Raw genomic sequence first — 16,463 nt, 5'->3', positions numbered from 1 at the left:
TAGCAATTGTCCTTGAACTTATAGCAAAATAGTGAGATATAAACTGCAGCTGCTACTCTAAAGCCAACTGAACATCATTCTAGTTGACATCATCCTTTTATATCTGCATGAACTTTCTGTAATCAGGTTTACTAAATGTACACTTGCCAATTAAATAAAATGCCATATCAAGTACACAAAGCTAGGACTGCAGATTCTTCTTCTTCTTCTTCTTCTTCTTCTTCTTCTTCTTCTTCTTCTTCTTCTTCTTCTTCTTCTTCTTCTTCTTCTTCTTCTTCTTCTTCTTATTCTTCTTCTTCTTCTTCTTCTTCTTCTTCTTCTTCTTCTTCTTCTTCTTCTTCTTCTTCTTCTTCTTCTTCTTCTTCTTCTTCTTCTTCTTCTTCTTCTTCTTCTTCTTCTTCTTCTTCTTCTTCTTTTGAAGTAATTTTGCTTTTAAAATTCCTGGAAAACCCACAACACCACATAGCAGTCATCACAATTACCCTTGTAACTCATGCTGCTCTTTCAGGATGGATTATGATGGATAGATAGTTTTCTCTTCAACTTCCTCTATCTCTTACTTGCCATATAGAGAGTGGAGAAAGAAAGAAAAAAAAATCTCTGAAACCACAAAACTTTTTCTCTCTAAACCTATTCTGTGATTTCAAAAGGCTGGCCTTTGACCTATTGGCTACAAATTGTATTATTTTCCCCCCTTCTTTATATTTAGCCATAGGAGCACAAATATTTTAGTTCTTGTGCAGAAAATACGAATAGAACCTGTTTCATGTTGCTATTTCTTTTTCTTCTTTTCCTTGTGTTAAATGGAATTAGTTTTTCTTTTTTAATTAAAGTGTTTCTTCATTATTTTGTTTCCTTAGGGTGAAGGGTGGGAATCAATGTAATATGTCGTTGAAATGAATATATTTATGATAGTGGAAAATAACTGAGGTTCAGGAGGAGTCACCAAGGGGACAATTCTATGTGTACTTTGCTGGAAATAATTATTGCTAAACATGATGAGCATTTTTTTCTACCCAAATATTGACTGGATCGAGCTGTATGATTGTTCGTGCAGTCTCAAATATTTACTTTGTGCTATTTGGCATATCTTAATAAGAATAATGATTCTTAGCCATTTTTAAAGGGCAATCTGCAACTAATTCTAAGCCAGCACAGTGGTATTTATAAAAGTCACTTATTATTTGCATATAAATCCAAATAATGGGCTTGATACTTATGTTATACTGTTCTAATGCAAATCAGGTGTAACTCCATTAAAGTGAAAGGAATTACATTGATCTAATAATGTCCTGGAAGCCATGGGAAGATCAGGTAAGCAAGAAATAATGCGCATCAAGGAAAAAATGATTTTCTATATATTTTTATCTAACTTTCCATCTATTTATCTATATATTGAATCTGCTCTGAGACTCCTAATTCTATGGCAGTCTATCCATCTGCTTCTCTGGACATGAAACTGGGTCCTGTGCTTTATGTAATTCCTTCTACTCCACTGGGGTCACTCCTAGCATATAATAATGTCACTGACAGAGGAATAAGACCCATGGTCTTCTCTTCTTTAGAGATGGACCTCGGCCCAAAATTCAGATCTGAAGAGCCTCAGTCATTGAAAAAAGTTTGTATCTGGACATGGATCTTAACTCAGCTACTCATATCCATTCTTAATACCATTATTAACTGTATACGCTTCCACCAAGCAAACCAATTACATTTTCAACCATCATCAAGCTCAAAGACATTTGTAAGTGGAAGTATTGTAGATATGTCCATGGAAGGCAATCATTTAAAACTGTTATTAATGTACACAAATGCATTACAAGGTAATAATCCCATTTCTTTTCTTTCCATTCATCAATGGATGTCATTGATGTCTTAGTAACTGGATGTATTGTATTATGTTTCTGGATTCTGAGGTATTTGACAGCACCTCCATTTTTTCCCCACGTTTTTGTTCTAATTAGCAGACATCAAGCACTTCTCCATTTCTTTCTTTTGTATATGGATGTTTGTGTGTTTCCTCATCTTAGCAAAAGGGACTGGTGTTTCTAGCCTCTAGGGTTGCTTCCATTTTTTGCTTCAATGCATCAGCTGCAGTCAATGCATTGAGATGCTATCATAATAATTCTGTTTCCCCATACATCATTTTTTTTTCATTTTCTGTTGAAGACAAACAGCCACAACTAAAAAAAAATCAATTCATTCCATACTGTCATCCCTTTGTCCTGACCAGAACAACTCGATCGTGTTGAAGAAGGCATGAACCATATCAACCAAGACATGAAGGAGGCCGAGAAAAATTTAAAAGATTTAGGGAAATGCTGTGGCCTTTTCATATGTCCTTGTAACAAGTAGGTACTTGGTGCCAGCGCCGCTCTGTACTGTCCAGTTCTTTGTCATGAGTGAATGTCTGAAGTTTTTTTTTCTTTGTCTTTTTTTTTCTTTGTCCCTTTCCATCTGCTTCATACTGTGGGGATAAAATGCTTGTGTTTAATCAGAACAACTGGAACGCATCGAAGAGGGAATGGACCAAATCAATAAGGACATGAAAGAAGCAGAAAAGAATTTGACGGACCTAGGAAAATTCTGTGGTCTTTGTGCCTGTCCTTGTAACAAGTAGGTGCTGCCTGCCTGCCTGCCTGCCTGCCTGATTTTTAGAGCACCCAAGGCTGATCTCAACAGAGCCTTGTGACGCTCATCCTTGCTTACGGCACCTGGGCAGGATGAGCATGTGGCATGCAGAGAGAACACTTCTAGTTCTAATGCATTCATCTCATAGTGTAGACCAGAGGTTCCCAAGCTTTCTGACTAACAAACCACTTTGGCCCTGTCTCTAAAACCCCCCTTTGGCTACCCACGACTCTGGCTATCAGCTTTCAAATTTCCAACTTCCAAGGAATCAATGCAGTGGGCAGCCATCTGTCTCACCATTTATTCCCAAGACACGTCTCGCTGCTGTTTCCTGGAAATGCGAATGCTGACCGAGTGGCACATGGCTTCACATCAGTCCCAGTATAGAAGAGGCAGTGGCAGTTCACATGTCACTTTCCCTCCATGGTGAGCCACTGCTGTAACGTGTTGGACAAGAGGAGAAGTTTGGTTGTGTGAACTACTTACTGCCATCTCAGAGTTCAACAGTGGCTTGTATATTTACAGGTTGGGAACCACTGGTGTAGACAACAGCAGGATTATAGTAGATGCATTAAAATCAGGCATACCATTGTAAAACCTTTGCTGTAAGCACTTTTCAATGATGACAATTTCAACATTTTATAGTGTGTATTATGCAGCATTAAATGATTTAAATTTCCAAAAATTATGACCTTATGTAAACTTTTCTTCCTCTGAATAGCCTTTAAAGGAGTACGATTCATAAAATGATTATTTGGATGAAATACAAAAAAGAAAAGATTTGGAGATACATCTTGTTTTCCTTGTTTGATCCCAAACTATGGGAATGTAAAATATTGTCAGAAGAAAAAAAACCTGGATCCGTTTTTCTCATAGCAGTTCTCCACTATGTAGCGTAACACCAAGAAAGAAATGTTATAATATATTAGATCTGCTTCCATATTACTGCCATGAAATGAAAATGCAGCATAAAAAAAACGATGTATCAGCTTTAAAGAGGGAACGTAGAGAAGAAAGAATGAGTGCTTAGAGAAATAAGAGATTTAGTGTGGAGTGAATTATTCAATGATTAAAGCATTAACCTTAAAACATTAAAACATTTATAAATATTAAAACAGGCATAGAATGGTGAGTGTCCGTTTGCATGTGAGCATGCATATGGCCTTGCAATGTACTATAGCTTTTGATTTATAATCCAGACTTTGATCATTTGCTCGGACATCTGGAATGAGTAATAATTCTAATAATTAAATTGCTCCATTCAGTATTCAGGTTGTTTTGTGATATGTAGACAGGTTGGGAAGGTTTTCTTTAATTAAAAATATTGGGGGGCTGCTATGTTTCTTATATTTATCCAGCAAGATGGAATCTGCCCTTCCAGGTAATCCTGTTTAAAGCTTTATAAACCAGTCAGATGTCTTAAAGCAGTATCTTTCAATCTTGGTAACTTTAAGAGGGATGGATTTCAACTCCCAGAATTCTCCAGCTGGCACAGCTGGCTGGAGAATTCTGGGAGTTGAAGTCCACTCCTCTGAAAGTTGCCAAGGTCGAGAAACACTGTCTTAAAGAATAAAGAGAGAAATCTAAACTTGTGCAGCTATTCTACACATATACCCTTTCAGACCCAATGATTCAGTGCTGGCAGTTTGATTTAGACTTTCCCCACTGAGGATTGGCTTCCCTTAAACACTCAAGGCCATCCCAAGTAAGAAGACTGCAGTGGAACATTGGGGCTCAACGGTGTCATTGAAAGGCAATGATTTGAATGGGAGTAGCAAGAGTTCTCAGAAAATTCTAACAAGATGAGCCTACTGCTGACCGCAATAGATATAAAGTCTATGTATTTTTTTTTCTTCCGTTCAATCATATCTGACTCTCGAGAACTGCCTGGAAAAGTCCCTCGGCAGTTTTCTTCGCAATTTTTTCCCCCCAGAATTGATTTGCCATTGCCTCTTTCCTAGGGCCGAGAAAAAGTGACAGGCTTAAGATCAACCAGCTGGCTTTGTGCCCTTGGTGGAACTAGAAGTCACAATCAGTGGTGGGATTTAGCCAGTTCGAACCAGTTCGGCAGAACCGGTAGCTAAATTTTTGTTGCCCGGGCCCAGAATTGACTTCCGGAAGTGGCATCCACACAGAGAATTGTTTATTCACATATTTGAATCTCACCACTGGTCACAATCTTCCAGTTTCTAGCCTGATGCCTCAACCACTTCACCATACTGGCTCTCATTAAGTTTATATACTTTCTCAAGATTTGAATTTCAGACCAACCTGTGCTTATCAAATAACAAAAACCCTGACTGGGCCATGGAATACTAGACCCAGAACTGGTTAGTCAAATGGTGACGCGAAGAGAAAAGGTGTAGTGAATCAGCAGCTCAAGCAGAAGTGGGCAAATGTGTGCCTCTCTAGCAATGCCTGAATGCCTCCTCCTATCCGCTTTGGTTAAGAACACCTATGATGCACAAAAGGAGTTGCAGCCCAACAATTTCTAGAGGATGACATACTGTTCATGGCCAATCTGAATTTTTTCCCCTGCAAATATTATTGTGTATGGTGCATACCACGTTTTCCAAATAGCACTCCACTCATACTGCTGTGCGTTTAATCCAATTTAACAGCCTCGTCTTATACATCAACACTAAAAGCTATTAGAGCACTTTAAAGGCGGAGTTGTTATTATTGTATGCGTTTCCCCTAGGAGCACATCTTGTTGGCATGCACAGGATTGGAGCTCTGCAATGAAATTCTACTCATGTACACGTTTCAAAGAAATTCAATTGATTTCTGACCAAAAGCAATTGATTTTCAAAGCAACATCTGTGCAGTGAAACATGTCAGCAACCAGCCCTGCTTGAAATAAGAAGCCAAATGAATGTTTGAACAGATGTGTTCACTGTCTTTAGAAAGCTTTTAAATAGTGCCAGTTTGGGCACATATTAGAGGTTTATTAACATTGAAGGACATTTTCTGTTCTGGAGGAGAGCATGTTTTCACGTGCAAACTTAAGGAATAGCTTTGCTGAAACTGATACAGTTTAGATCCCTGTGGGTCGGGACCCCATTTGGGGTCGAATGACCATTTCACGGGGGTCGCCAAACAATGCAGTCCGCTATTTTTTCCCCTTTTCCTTAGCTGTGCTACTCCCTTTTATTCTATTGGCTTTTGAAAGCCAATAGAATAGACTCTCTTGAATAGAGTCTAATTCTATTGGCTTTCAAAAGCCAATAGGAATTGTCCAGGCTGCCTCTGCCCTGCTGAGCCCGCCAAAAGTCCCATTCTGCAAACGGTGCTGCACCAGTTGAGTAATCCTTGACTTACGACCGGTGGAGTAGTCCTCAACTTACGACCGGTTGGGGGTCGCGGCATTAAAAAGGTTGAGAACCCTTGGTTTAGATGGCCCTACAACCCATCGAGTTTGAGCGTAATTTCAAGTTGTAATCTCCAAATTCTTCTACCATTAAAATATGCCAGGCTGCTGCACACATTAATACTGTATTGCCTGTTATCACTGGTATGCCTAGATTTTAATTATTCTGTGGCGGCTCAGTCAAAGATGGTTCCTCTGAAAAACTGCATATTTAACTTTAGACAGCATCTCACTAAGTTACTTTCCAGGACCTAATGTTTTAGATTCTCACCATAACAGAAGATCCATTTTTGCCTGCATCCCACTTGCTGTGTAGGCTGTATAACTGCTAGTGCGTTAAGAGAATGTTGGAGCATGGGGGCAGCTGTGCTTTCTTGAGAATGCTCCTCACTTCTTATTCATGCCTGTATCTGGTGCATGAAATATCTCTTTATATATACACACGTAGAGGAATTTCCCTTTCTGAGGCTCAACCGCTACACATGCTTGTATTCTTTCTTTATTTCCCTGCACCCATCCCAATATGGCCTGATTTTACTTTCTGTCTCTGTGGATAAAGGTTTGTACATCAACTCTAGATCTCTAGTTACTCTCTCCAAGTACCGATATATTATTAAAATATCTTGCCAAATTGACCCATCACGCCTTATGGCAAAGAAGCCTCTGTGAATCTCTGTTCTTCTAGTATCATATTGGAAAAAATTGTTGGATGTGAAAGTTCTTTGTGCCCCGTGATCGAGAAAGGAGCCTTGGCCGCTGTGCTTAAAAAGGTGGCCAAGTCTGTTTTTTGTTTCATCTTAGTTTGTTTTTTTTAAAAAAATCTAAGACAATGTCTCACCGTGATGTGATGTACACACTTCCCTTTGCAGTTCTGTTTTCATGTCTGTCTAGAAGTGCAGTCCCTCCGTTTGGTGTCCAAATATACATGTGTCATGAACAATAGCTGAACATTCCCTAGGTCGTGTTTGTTTATTCTTGTGTTAATCAAGCAAGTCCCCCCCCCTCCAAAAGCCACCAACTTGGCCATGATGATTGACACTATTGGAAATGAAATTTGCAAGCATTAGAGTTGTGGCCGCAAATAAAAAGAAAGGAAATGCTTTTGTTCCGCTTTATGATATATCGGTATACCAGAATGCCCCCTTTTGTCAAAAACAATCCATTTGCTTGACTCAGCTCTTAGCTCGGACAAATAATAAGGTGTTTTGCAATTGGCTCTCCCTTCTCTTGCTGCATTGTTACTCACCTCCTGTTTTTGCATAGGCTTAAATCAAGTGATGCTTACAAAAAAGCCTGGGGCAACAATCAAGATGGAGTTGTAGCTAGCCAGCCTGCCCGTGTTGTGGATGAACGAGAACAGATGGCCATCAGTGGTGGATTTATTCGCAAGTGAGGATTTTGAAGATTTTATTCTTCCTTTTTTTTCCCTTTTAAAAATGCAGCCTTCCTTTTCTTCTTTCCTGTTACTGGCATAAAGAAGAAATGCCTCCAGATGGTCCTATGGAGAGTGTTAGTGTTGTTTATTCCCTGTTTGTAGAGCCAAAATACATTAGTCAAGCTATACCAGAAATTTCCATTGACATTCTCTTGAGTACTTAGGACAGACATGTCAAATACAAGGCCTGGGGGCCAGATGCAGCCCGCAACATGGTTTCATGTGGCCCGCAAAACCATCCTGGAAACAATGAGGGAATGGCCCCCACTGCCTTGGCCCTGGCCCGGGAGCCAATGTACAATTTTGTGGTGGCCATATATACTGAAACACATTCAGCTCCATAAGGCCATCTGGAAACAGCAAGGGACCGGCCCCTGCCATGTTGGCCCCACCGCCTGGGCATGCACTGGGGACGTGTCACCCTTTGTGAAGAATGAAGAAATGCACCATTGCCTGGAAGTGGCCAGCAAATGGTCCTTGCCTACTTCACATATCCAGCTTGATGGGCTCTGGGGGAGGGGTTTCAGCAGGCAGTAGGCCACACCCACCCAGTAGGTCACGTCCATCTTGGCCACAACTACCCATCCTGGCCACACCTACCCCCCCAAGGACAACTGCAATGCTGATGTGGCCCTCAATGAAATTGAGTTTAACACCCCGACTTAGGAGGAGTTCTGAACATTAGCATCAACTGGGAGACTTCCCCCTCCACCCCTTACCCAAATTGGTAGATATTTGAAAGCCAGAAACTTTTTAGCAGTGTATCCTAAAGCCAAGGGATTTAGTAGGAATGAGAATGACAAGGCAACCAAAGATCTTCCATCTTTTGTAATAGATAATAACACTAACAAATGACCCAAAAAGGAAGAGAAACTCAGTTCCTATTCTGGCATAGTCCCCTTCAACTAGACATTATTCGATTGAGCAATTGCCAGCAACAGGATGAAGGGAAAAGACTGAAGTTTGAAACCAGTGAAAACTTGGGCCCTGCCTGGCTCTATTTGCAGTTAATCATGACACTATCATACTCCAACCATTTCAGTCTTCTCCCTGGAATTGTTAATTTTTGCATCCAGCCATGAATAGTTCATCCTTAGCTCACGGAACAAACATTCTTAAGTGTACAAGTAGATTTTCCCTCCTAAGCCAACACTATCCTAGGTTATCAAGTTGTGTAAAATCTGCCTTTGTCACACATTAGCTTAAAGGCAAGGGCAGATGACCTCTTGTAGGCATGAACAGTAGTGTGTTTTGTAGTCATGGATAACCGCTCTCCCCTTCTGGTCTCTAGTCAGCCTTTGCCACTAGCCAGCTGTTTCTCTCCAACATTGACCTTCTCCATTTGCACTTAATTTTCTGAGGGTTTTTTTTTTCATAATGATTGTAAATCTCCTAGAGTCGCCTTTGGCAAGGTGGGTGGTATATAAGTTTAATAAATGAAATCAATGATTATATAGGAAACAAATTCCTCCCATACCTGTTATCTGTCCATGTTTCTGTTTCACATAATTTCAGTTTGGTAGTTGTCCAGATAGGGTATAAGAAGGTGAGCAAACAAGTCAACCTTGAGACCCCCACCCCCAGGTAAAATGTGAAAGTCAGCCTTCCCTACTGTGAGGTGTTTTCTCAAATAGATATAACTGAGGTAGGCTAGGGAACGTTGATGGGAAGAGTGTTATCCTGGCATTGTTTGGTACCAGCTCAAGGGTGATGGATAGCACTTTATCTCAATAGTGGGAATATTAGTAAAATTTGTTTGTTTCTTCATTTGTTTATTTACTGCCCATCTTATCACAAGGTAGTAATAGTTCCTAAGGAACAGTTATTCATATAAATCTCCAGGGCTGAATAAATTGTATTCTAGGGAAGTGAGAAAAAAATATTGATATCCATGTTGAGCCTCTTCATATTATTTCTGGAAAATTTTGGAGAACTCAGGAACTGCTGGAAGAGAACGGATAACACCCCAATCTCCAAAAAGGGGGAAAGAGTGGTTTGAGAAACTCCAGACCTCACAATCTAGCACAGTGATGGCGAACCTTTTAGAGACCGAGTGCCCAAACTGCAACCCAAAACCCACTTATTTATCGCAAAGTGCCAGGGCCCCATCAGCATTATGGTGTCCTCAGGGGGGGGGGCAGGGAGGTGCCTCTGAGTGCTGCCTTCTGGCATGCAAAAACCAGGGGTGCAAAAATGGGCCACTGTGCTGCAAGGTGCAAAAACGGCCACTGTCATACCGTGGGGTGCAGATACAAGGCACTGCACCACACAAGAATGGGGCAGGGCTAGTATCACGCAGGGACTAGCCCACCCCATTTATGGCACGTGCATGCTCGCAGCCCCATGCATGCATGTAAAATGCTTCCCCTCTCTTTTCTTCCAGTCCACCAATCAACAATGGTGGTGACCTCTGCTCTACCACCTCTACTTGAGCTTGCTAGTCGGCTGCTTCACCTCCTTTGTGCTGGGTGGGGCTCTTGCTCTGGGCGGCAGTGGCAGCCTGATAGACCTGCTGCCGGCGGCGGTGGCATGCGTGCCAACAGAGAGGGTTCTGAGTGCCGCCTCTGGCACGCGTGCCATAGGTTCGCCACCACTGGTCTAGCAAATGCTTTGGGAAAACCACATAGCAGATCATAAAGAGAGATTTGTAAACATATTGAAAACAATATAATAAATACTAAAATGCATATTCACTTTTTCTTACTTTTTGGAATCAGGTGACTTTCTTAATATCATTACTGGAATGTACTGAATAATTTGGTACAAACCAAAGCATTACACAAAGTCCACTGTAGCACACTAATTAACTATGAGCTGGATGGCATGACAAATAAATACATCAAATGAGGATCAAATGAACTGCCAACAGATGCATTTGAAGATCCTACAGTGTTCTCTTCATTATTTTTATTAATGACTTGGGTGAGAAAGAGAAGATTCTCAAATTTACAGATGACACAAAATTGAGTGAGACAGCAAATTTCCTAGAAGCTGGAAGTAAAGTGCAAAACCTTGTTCACATGACAGAGAAATAGGTGGAAAATAACAGAATGATATTTAACAAGGGCAAATGTGAATGTTCTTAATCAAGCGGAAATCATTCTATTGGGGGCAAAATTGCGAAACATCTAAATAGGAAGCAGGAGTGCAGTATAGTTAGAAAAAAATGCAGTTTTAAACTTCTGAACATCAACAGAAGTATCATTTCCAAATAATGGAAAGTAAAATTCCCTTTTCTTTTGTGGCAGTCAGATCCTATTCCAGCTATTGCATCATCAAGTTCTTTGTTATTATCAAGTTCTTTGAAGAATATACAGAACCAGGAAAAGAGGAATAAAATAGCATCTTCCCATGTTTGAAAAGACATTGCATAGAAGAAAGTCAAGAACTATTCTGTATTGTTTCGGAAGTATTGAATATAAAATAATGGATTTGCATTACAGGAAAGCAAATTCTAGTGGACTATTGGATAAAACTTCTTCACATTAAAAGAAGGTTGGCAATTGAACCATTTCCCCAGTTGAATAACTTCCCCTCACTGGATATGTTCAAGCAAAGGCTAGGCAGCCATCTGTTCAGATATTTTAATTAGGATTCTGGCATTGAGTAGAACATATGGCTTGATGGTGGTTTTATCCAGGTCCATCATCTTTTCCTTCAGGAAAAAAAAATCATGTGAGGCACCAGGAAACTCTCTGCATGTAATGTCACTCCATTTGCTAAATACATAAAGTTGTTAAAAAAAAAAACCCCTCTAGAATGAACCAATATGCAAACTGCAGTGATAATGTTCACTAAGTATGTGCAGAAAGGAATGACAATGTGTCTGAGTATTCCCGCTTATTGTGTCCTGACATCCTGCTGGTACTTCTGTGACTTCTATAATTAGCTTTAAAGGTATGCCTATGCATATAGAGCAGTATTCTGACACAAGATTCAACTTGTGGAAGATTATATCCTTTATTTTGCTCAATGTTTGTTTTTATATACAAGCCTAGAAAATGTTAGATATGGCCATCAAATAGTGTTCCTTTATGTGAATAAATAAGCATAACTTTGGATAAACATCCACGCCTTGGATAATACGGTTCAGTCCGGTTTTAATTTTCATCCTTCCACAGGGTAACAAATGATGCCCGAGAAGGTGAGATGGATGAAAACCTGGAACAGGTCGGTGGCATCATTGGAAACCTCCGTCACATGGCTCTAGATATGGGCAATGAGATTGATACACAGAACCGCCAAATGGACAGGATCATGGAGAAGGTAAAAGAGATGAGCTGCCACTGGCATCAACACTCATGGTTGGTCCAGGAGGTTTTCTGGTTCAAACTGTTCATAATATATTTTTTCTAATAACTTCCAATGATAAAGGAGAACATTTGTAACTCAGGGTTGAACATGAGGGATCCTTGGTGCTCTCTGAACTTGCTTGTATTCTTACAGACGTTTCATCACCCTAACTAGGTAACATCATACCAGGACTAGCATTGATGATGTTACCTAGTTTGGGTAATGAAACCTATGCAAGAAAACAAGCAAGCTCAGAGAGCACCAAGGACCCCTCAATTTCCAATGAGGCCAGGATTAAAGCTATTGTTTTATTATTTCAATCATCTGAAATATTTTTATTTATTTCAATCATCATTGAAATAAATATTCGTAAAGAAGACAGATGAGCATAACAGGAATGGTATTGGTGTGGGAACCTGGGACAGATTCTTGAACTACTACTCAGTATTAATATAGTCTGCATTAGACTGTCACACAATTCTGGCAACGGACACACAACCCCTCCCCAGATATCCATTACTCTAGTGCAACTTTCTCGACAACGTTGCCATCTTGACCCCTTTTCTCCATGCCTCTTTTCCCCAATTCAGGCTGTTTCCAACAAAAACAGGATTGATGAAGCCAATCAACGTGCAACAAAGATGCTGGGCAGCAGTTAAAGGCAACCAGGAGCCGGTCCTTCTACACACACTGTCCCCGAGGGCAGCATTCTCATGCTTTTTCTCATGGTATTTACCAACTAGGTTTGCATACGTGCACATATCAGACCCTCTTCTTCCTTCCCTCTGTAAATGTTGTCCCGTGTAAGTTGTCAGCTTTCCAAAAATAATACTTGTAAATTTATTTTTATTTTCCAAACCTCTTCCTTTCCTAAGGTTGTATATGTATATAGTACTGATTTAATGGCTATAACTCATGATTATGTTCTATTTATTTGTTGGGGTTTTTCTTTCTCCCTCCCTCCCTCCCTTCCAGTCCACCCCTTTCATTTTCTGTCCATTTTTGGTTGGTGGGTTTGTTTGTTTGGTTTTTATTTTTTAAATTATGACGTTTCTGCTAAATGAAAAACAAAATGTAGGAATGCTCAACGTGCTGTTAAACCTTGAACTATACAGTATTGTTCTTGTAAAACTGTTAACATTTCACAGAGCTGCCCCTTCAGAAGTCTCTTCTTTGAACATCATGGTTGTTTAAGCACTTAAGAACCCCATGTTCCCTCAACTTCTCCATTGCTGTCATCCGTTGTTCTAAGTTCATAATAAGACAATGTGGAATTATATAACTTATAACAAGCATTGCACTAAGCAAACAGTGATGTGATTTATGCATTTATTGCATGAAAAAAATAGACTTTTAGACTCTTTAACTTAAGTGAGACTTTTCCATGGCAGTAATAACATCAGTGACAACAAAAGAAAACAAAAAATTAGCATGCTTGGTATTGGGACCCTGTCAGGACTATGTTATACCAGCAAGTTTGCAGTAGCACCATCTTATTTTTCCATATAAAGATGTTGGTTCCTCTTTTTTTGTTGGTTTTTTTTTTCCGTTTATCTCATTTTAAGATCAAATAATTGGATCTGGCACTTATCGTTTCATCATTGCCAGCAAATAAAACATTTGGCTGAAACACAACAACAAAAAAGCATCAGCAAATAAGATATAAGTGTAATATATAGAGTTTGTCTGCTGCTTTCAAAAATTGTCTTTTTTCAGGGGGAGGGATGGCTATCATATGAAATGTTGCAAAGAAATGTAATTTTTATAAGGCTGTATCTTTCTAGCTCTTTCTCTTTCTCTCTCACACACGCTTTTGCGTGCACGCACACACACAAAAACACACACAAACACAGATTTCTTTTCTTCTTTTTTCTCCCCTCCCCCATGTGGTTTGTTATTAATACAGTTCTCTGTTGCTTATCTAGAGCTATGCATACCAAAATCACGGCGATGTTTAGTAGCTGTTATTGATTTTAAAATAAAACAAAATAAAAAATAATTGACATGAATGAATTCTAGATAAAACTGTGAGATTAAATATAGTTGCCGCATGTAATATGAAATTCCTTCTGTCTCCTGTCAGTTTGTGATGTGATTGACATTTTGTAGCTAGGTTAAAAATATTAAAAACTATAACCCTCTGACTTGATAAGCCCTTTTTTTTCATCCATCAGTCTGTGTCACTCCTATCTGGTTATTTTTCTGCTTGATGGAAATTGTGTGCCATGCAAAGGAGGGCGAAGTGATTCCTTTGAAAAATCTCACAAAATAAATGTTTGGGTTTCCCTACACAGTATAAATAGTTTTAAAAGCAAAACTCCCACTCAGGAAAACAGATTCCTTGACTAGAGAGATGTTGTTTAATTTTATTGGTGTATGTCACCCAGAGTAGGGTAGGACATGGGTCAGATGGAGTCAAAAGAAAGGCATTCCAATCCTTGCAAGATGAAAATAAAAAATTAAGATAATATTAAGAGAATATTTCATTTAGCCCTCAAAAGTAGATGGAAGGGGCAAATATATTATGATGTAGCAACACAGGGGAACAGTTGTTGCCCCAGCCTTGTCTCCGCCCGTGACCCCCTCCTCTCAGCAGCCTCCCTGGAGGGGAGTCGCCCCTGAGCGTGGTCCATGCGGAACAGTGCAGCCAAGGACATGGCAGCCAGGCAGCGTAGAGAAGACTCTGCTCTCACGCCCCAACACGCACAGTTGATGCTGCAGGGCGCGGGCAGAAGGCGTGGCTGCCATGGTGCTGCTGGGCTGCCTTGGTGATCTGCGGCAGGCCCTGGAGAGGGTGAGTGGCCCTGCGGGCAGGCAGGGTGGGGCAGAGCGGGGATGGGGCAGTGGGTGGAGCAGGGGCGGAGCCAGTTTTTGGGCACTCGGTCTCTAAAAGGTTCGCCATCACTGTACTAGCTGTTCCGATTGACTCCATGCCTTCCCTGTCACTTTTAGCAAAGAAAAAGACTTAGTTCCTTGGGGTGCAAATGGACAATGCTTTCCACGTGTGACGAGGAGTGGGGTTAATAATATGCATCAAAATGTAACAGAAGGAAGAATCAGCTGTTGCATTCTTCTCCCTCTCTTCTCCTCCATATACACCCTTTTGTTACACACAAATATACCCTCCCTTGGGGGGGGGGGCTGGGGAAGATTTTACTTTGATTCAGATATCTCCTGCTTTAAACAGGACTGGAGAAATCCAAGTTTCGTTCTCTATTCAGTCACAGAACGAGTGAGTTATTCTGGGACAAGCACTGCCTTTTGGCTCACCCCTATTTCATGTGAATATTACTCTGCAGAAAAAATAAAGGGAGACCTCATGTTATCTTGAGCTACCAGGGCAAGGCTGGGCAATTAATTTTCCCAAGGGGGTCACCTAAGAAACTGGGACTGTTGTGGAGGGCTTAACCAACAGAGGTATGAAGGTACGGAGAATCACACACACACACTCACATATGTAACTTGAAAAAAAATAGCAATCGCCTTCAAAATAAACAAGATGTAGTTGTATTGTGTGCATGATGTACACTTATTTACATCTGATTTCTACTTTCCAATTAACACCTCACAGGCTGGGCAAGGGCAGAGAAAGGGCTGGATGTGGCCTGGGGGAGGGGAATAGTGTCATAAAATGCTAGGAGAATATAGACACAATATAGTATCAAGAATAAGGAGAAGGTGGTGGTGGTGGTGGTGGTGGTGGTGAATTTAACTCAGATGACCATCAGGTATACTACTGTGGGCAAGAATCCCTCAGAAGAAATGGATTAGCCTTCATAGTCAATAAAAGAGTAGAAAAGCAATACTGGGATACAATCCCCAAAATGACAGAATGATCTCAGTTCAAATCCAAGGCAAACCATTCAATATCACAGTAGTCCAAATCTATGTCCCAACCACTGGTGCTGAAGAGGATGAAATTGACCGGTTCTATGAAGCCCTATAGCACCTTATAGAATCAACACCCCAAAATGATGTCCTTATCATCATGGGGGATTATCAGCAGCACTTTTTTGTGCAGCTGCTGATAAAAACAGGATCGCCAACATGATCGCGAACGTCCAATAACGGATATGGCACAAGAAGAAGAAGAAAGGTGGTGGTGGTGTTTTGGGCAGAACATTGAAGGACAATTTCATGTCATCCAGGCTTGAACATCAAAATGCTGCCTCAGGGTGAAACTGTGAGCCAAAGTGGAGCCACATTTTTCTTTATTGACGAGGAGCATTAATATTGCTTCAGTCAGCAAAAGCAGCAATGCTGGCAAAGTAGAACAGCCAAACGAGTTGGAGCAGCACCATCTTCATCAAGGCAAACGAACAGCCCTCCAAAGTATTTTGTCAGGACAGACTGATGTGCCTCTATGGGGGACTTTCAAGATGAACTGTGGCCAAGCTGCACACAAACAATAATTTCCCTTTCCTCTAACTTCTAGAAATGCTTCCTCACATTCTCGTGAATTCTTTCATTCATTCACATGATGTCAGCAGTATAGAATGTATCCTGATTATCAAAAGGTTATTCTCCACACAGAGGGTTTCCAATGTAAAAATTAAACCTGAGGGAAAACCATAGAGAAGGAAAGCAAGAGAGCAGAACTAAACAGGGAAAGTTCTAGTGCCTTATTTTAGTTAAAAAGATGAATAAGACAGAAATAGATAACTGAGCGCCCTCAGAGGGTGCTGGATTGACTCCAATTACATTAGGTGATAGAAAGTGACTATGGGAATTATA

At 40.5% G+C, this 16,463-nt stretch overlaps 1 protein-coding gene across 3 annotated transcripts in view; it reads left to right on the top strand.

Moving 5' to 3' along the window:
* The window catches only part of SNAP25 (synaptosome associated protein 25), a 67,330-nt gene extending 53,457 nt beyond the window's left edge, over positions 1-13,873 (top strand). For 2 of the 3 annotated variants that reach the window (XM_039359440.1, XM_039359441.1), the window contains exons 5-8: positions 2,499-2,616; positions 7,265-7,390; positions 11,558-11,702; positions 12,320-13,873. In XM_039359440.1, coding sequence (XP_039215374.1) covers positions 2,499-2,616; positions 7,265-7,390; positions 11,558-11,702; positions 12,320-12,388 — 458 coding nt within the window. In that variant the 3' untranslated portion in view covers positions 12,389-13,873. Of the gene's footprint in view, positions 1-2,233; positions 2,352-2,498; positions 2,617-7,264; positions 7,391-11,557; positions 11,703-12,319 lie in introns of all 3 variants that reach the window. The other variant, XM_039359442.1, reaches the window with a different exon arrangement.
* Positions 13,874-16,463: the final 2,590 nt, after the last annotated feature.

Source organism: Crotalus tigris, unplaced genomic scaffold (assembly GCF_016545835.1).
Source record: "Crotalus tigris isolate CLP2741 ecotype Arizona unplaced genomic scaffold, ASM1654583v1 scf7180000019070.2622420, whole genome shotgun sequence".
Lineage (NCBI taxonomy): Eukaryota > Metazoa > Chordata > Lepidosauria > Squamata > Viperidae > Crotalus > Crotalus tigris.
Note: the sequence above shows the minus strand (reverse complement) of the source record. Positions and strands in the feature narration are given on the sequence as shown.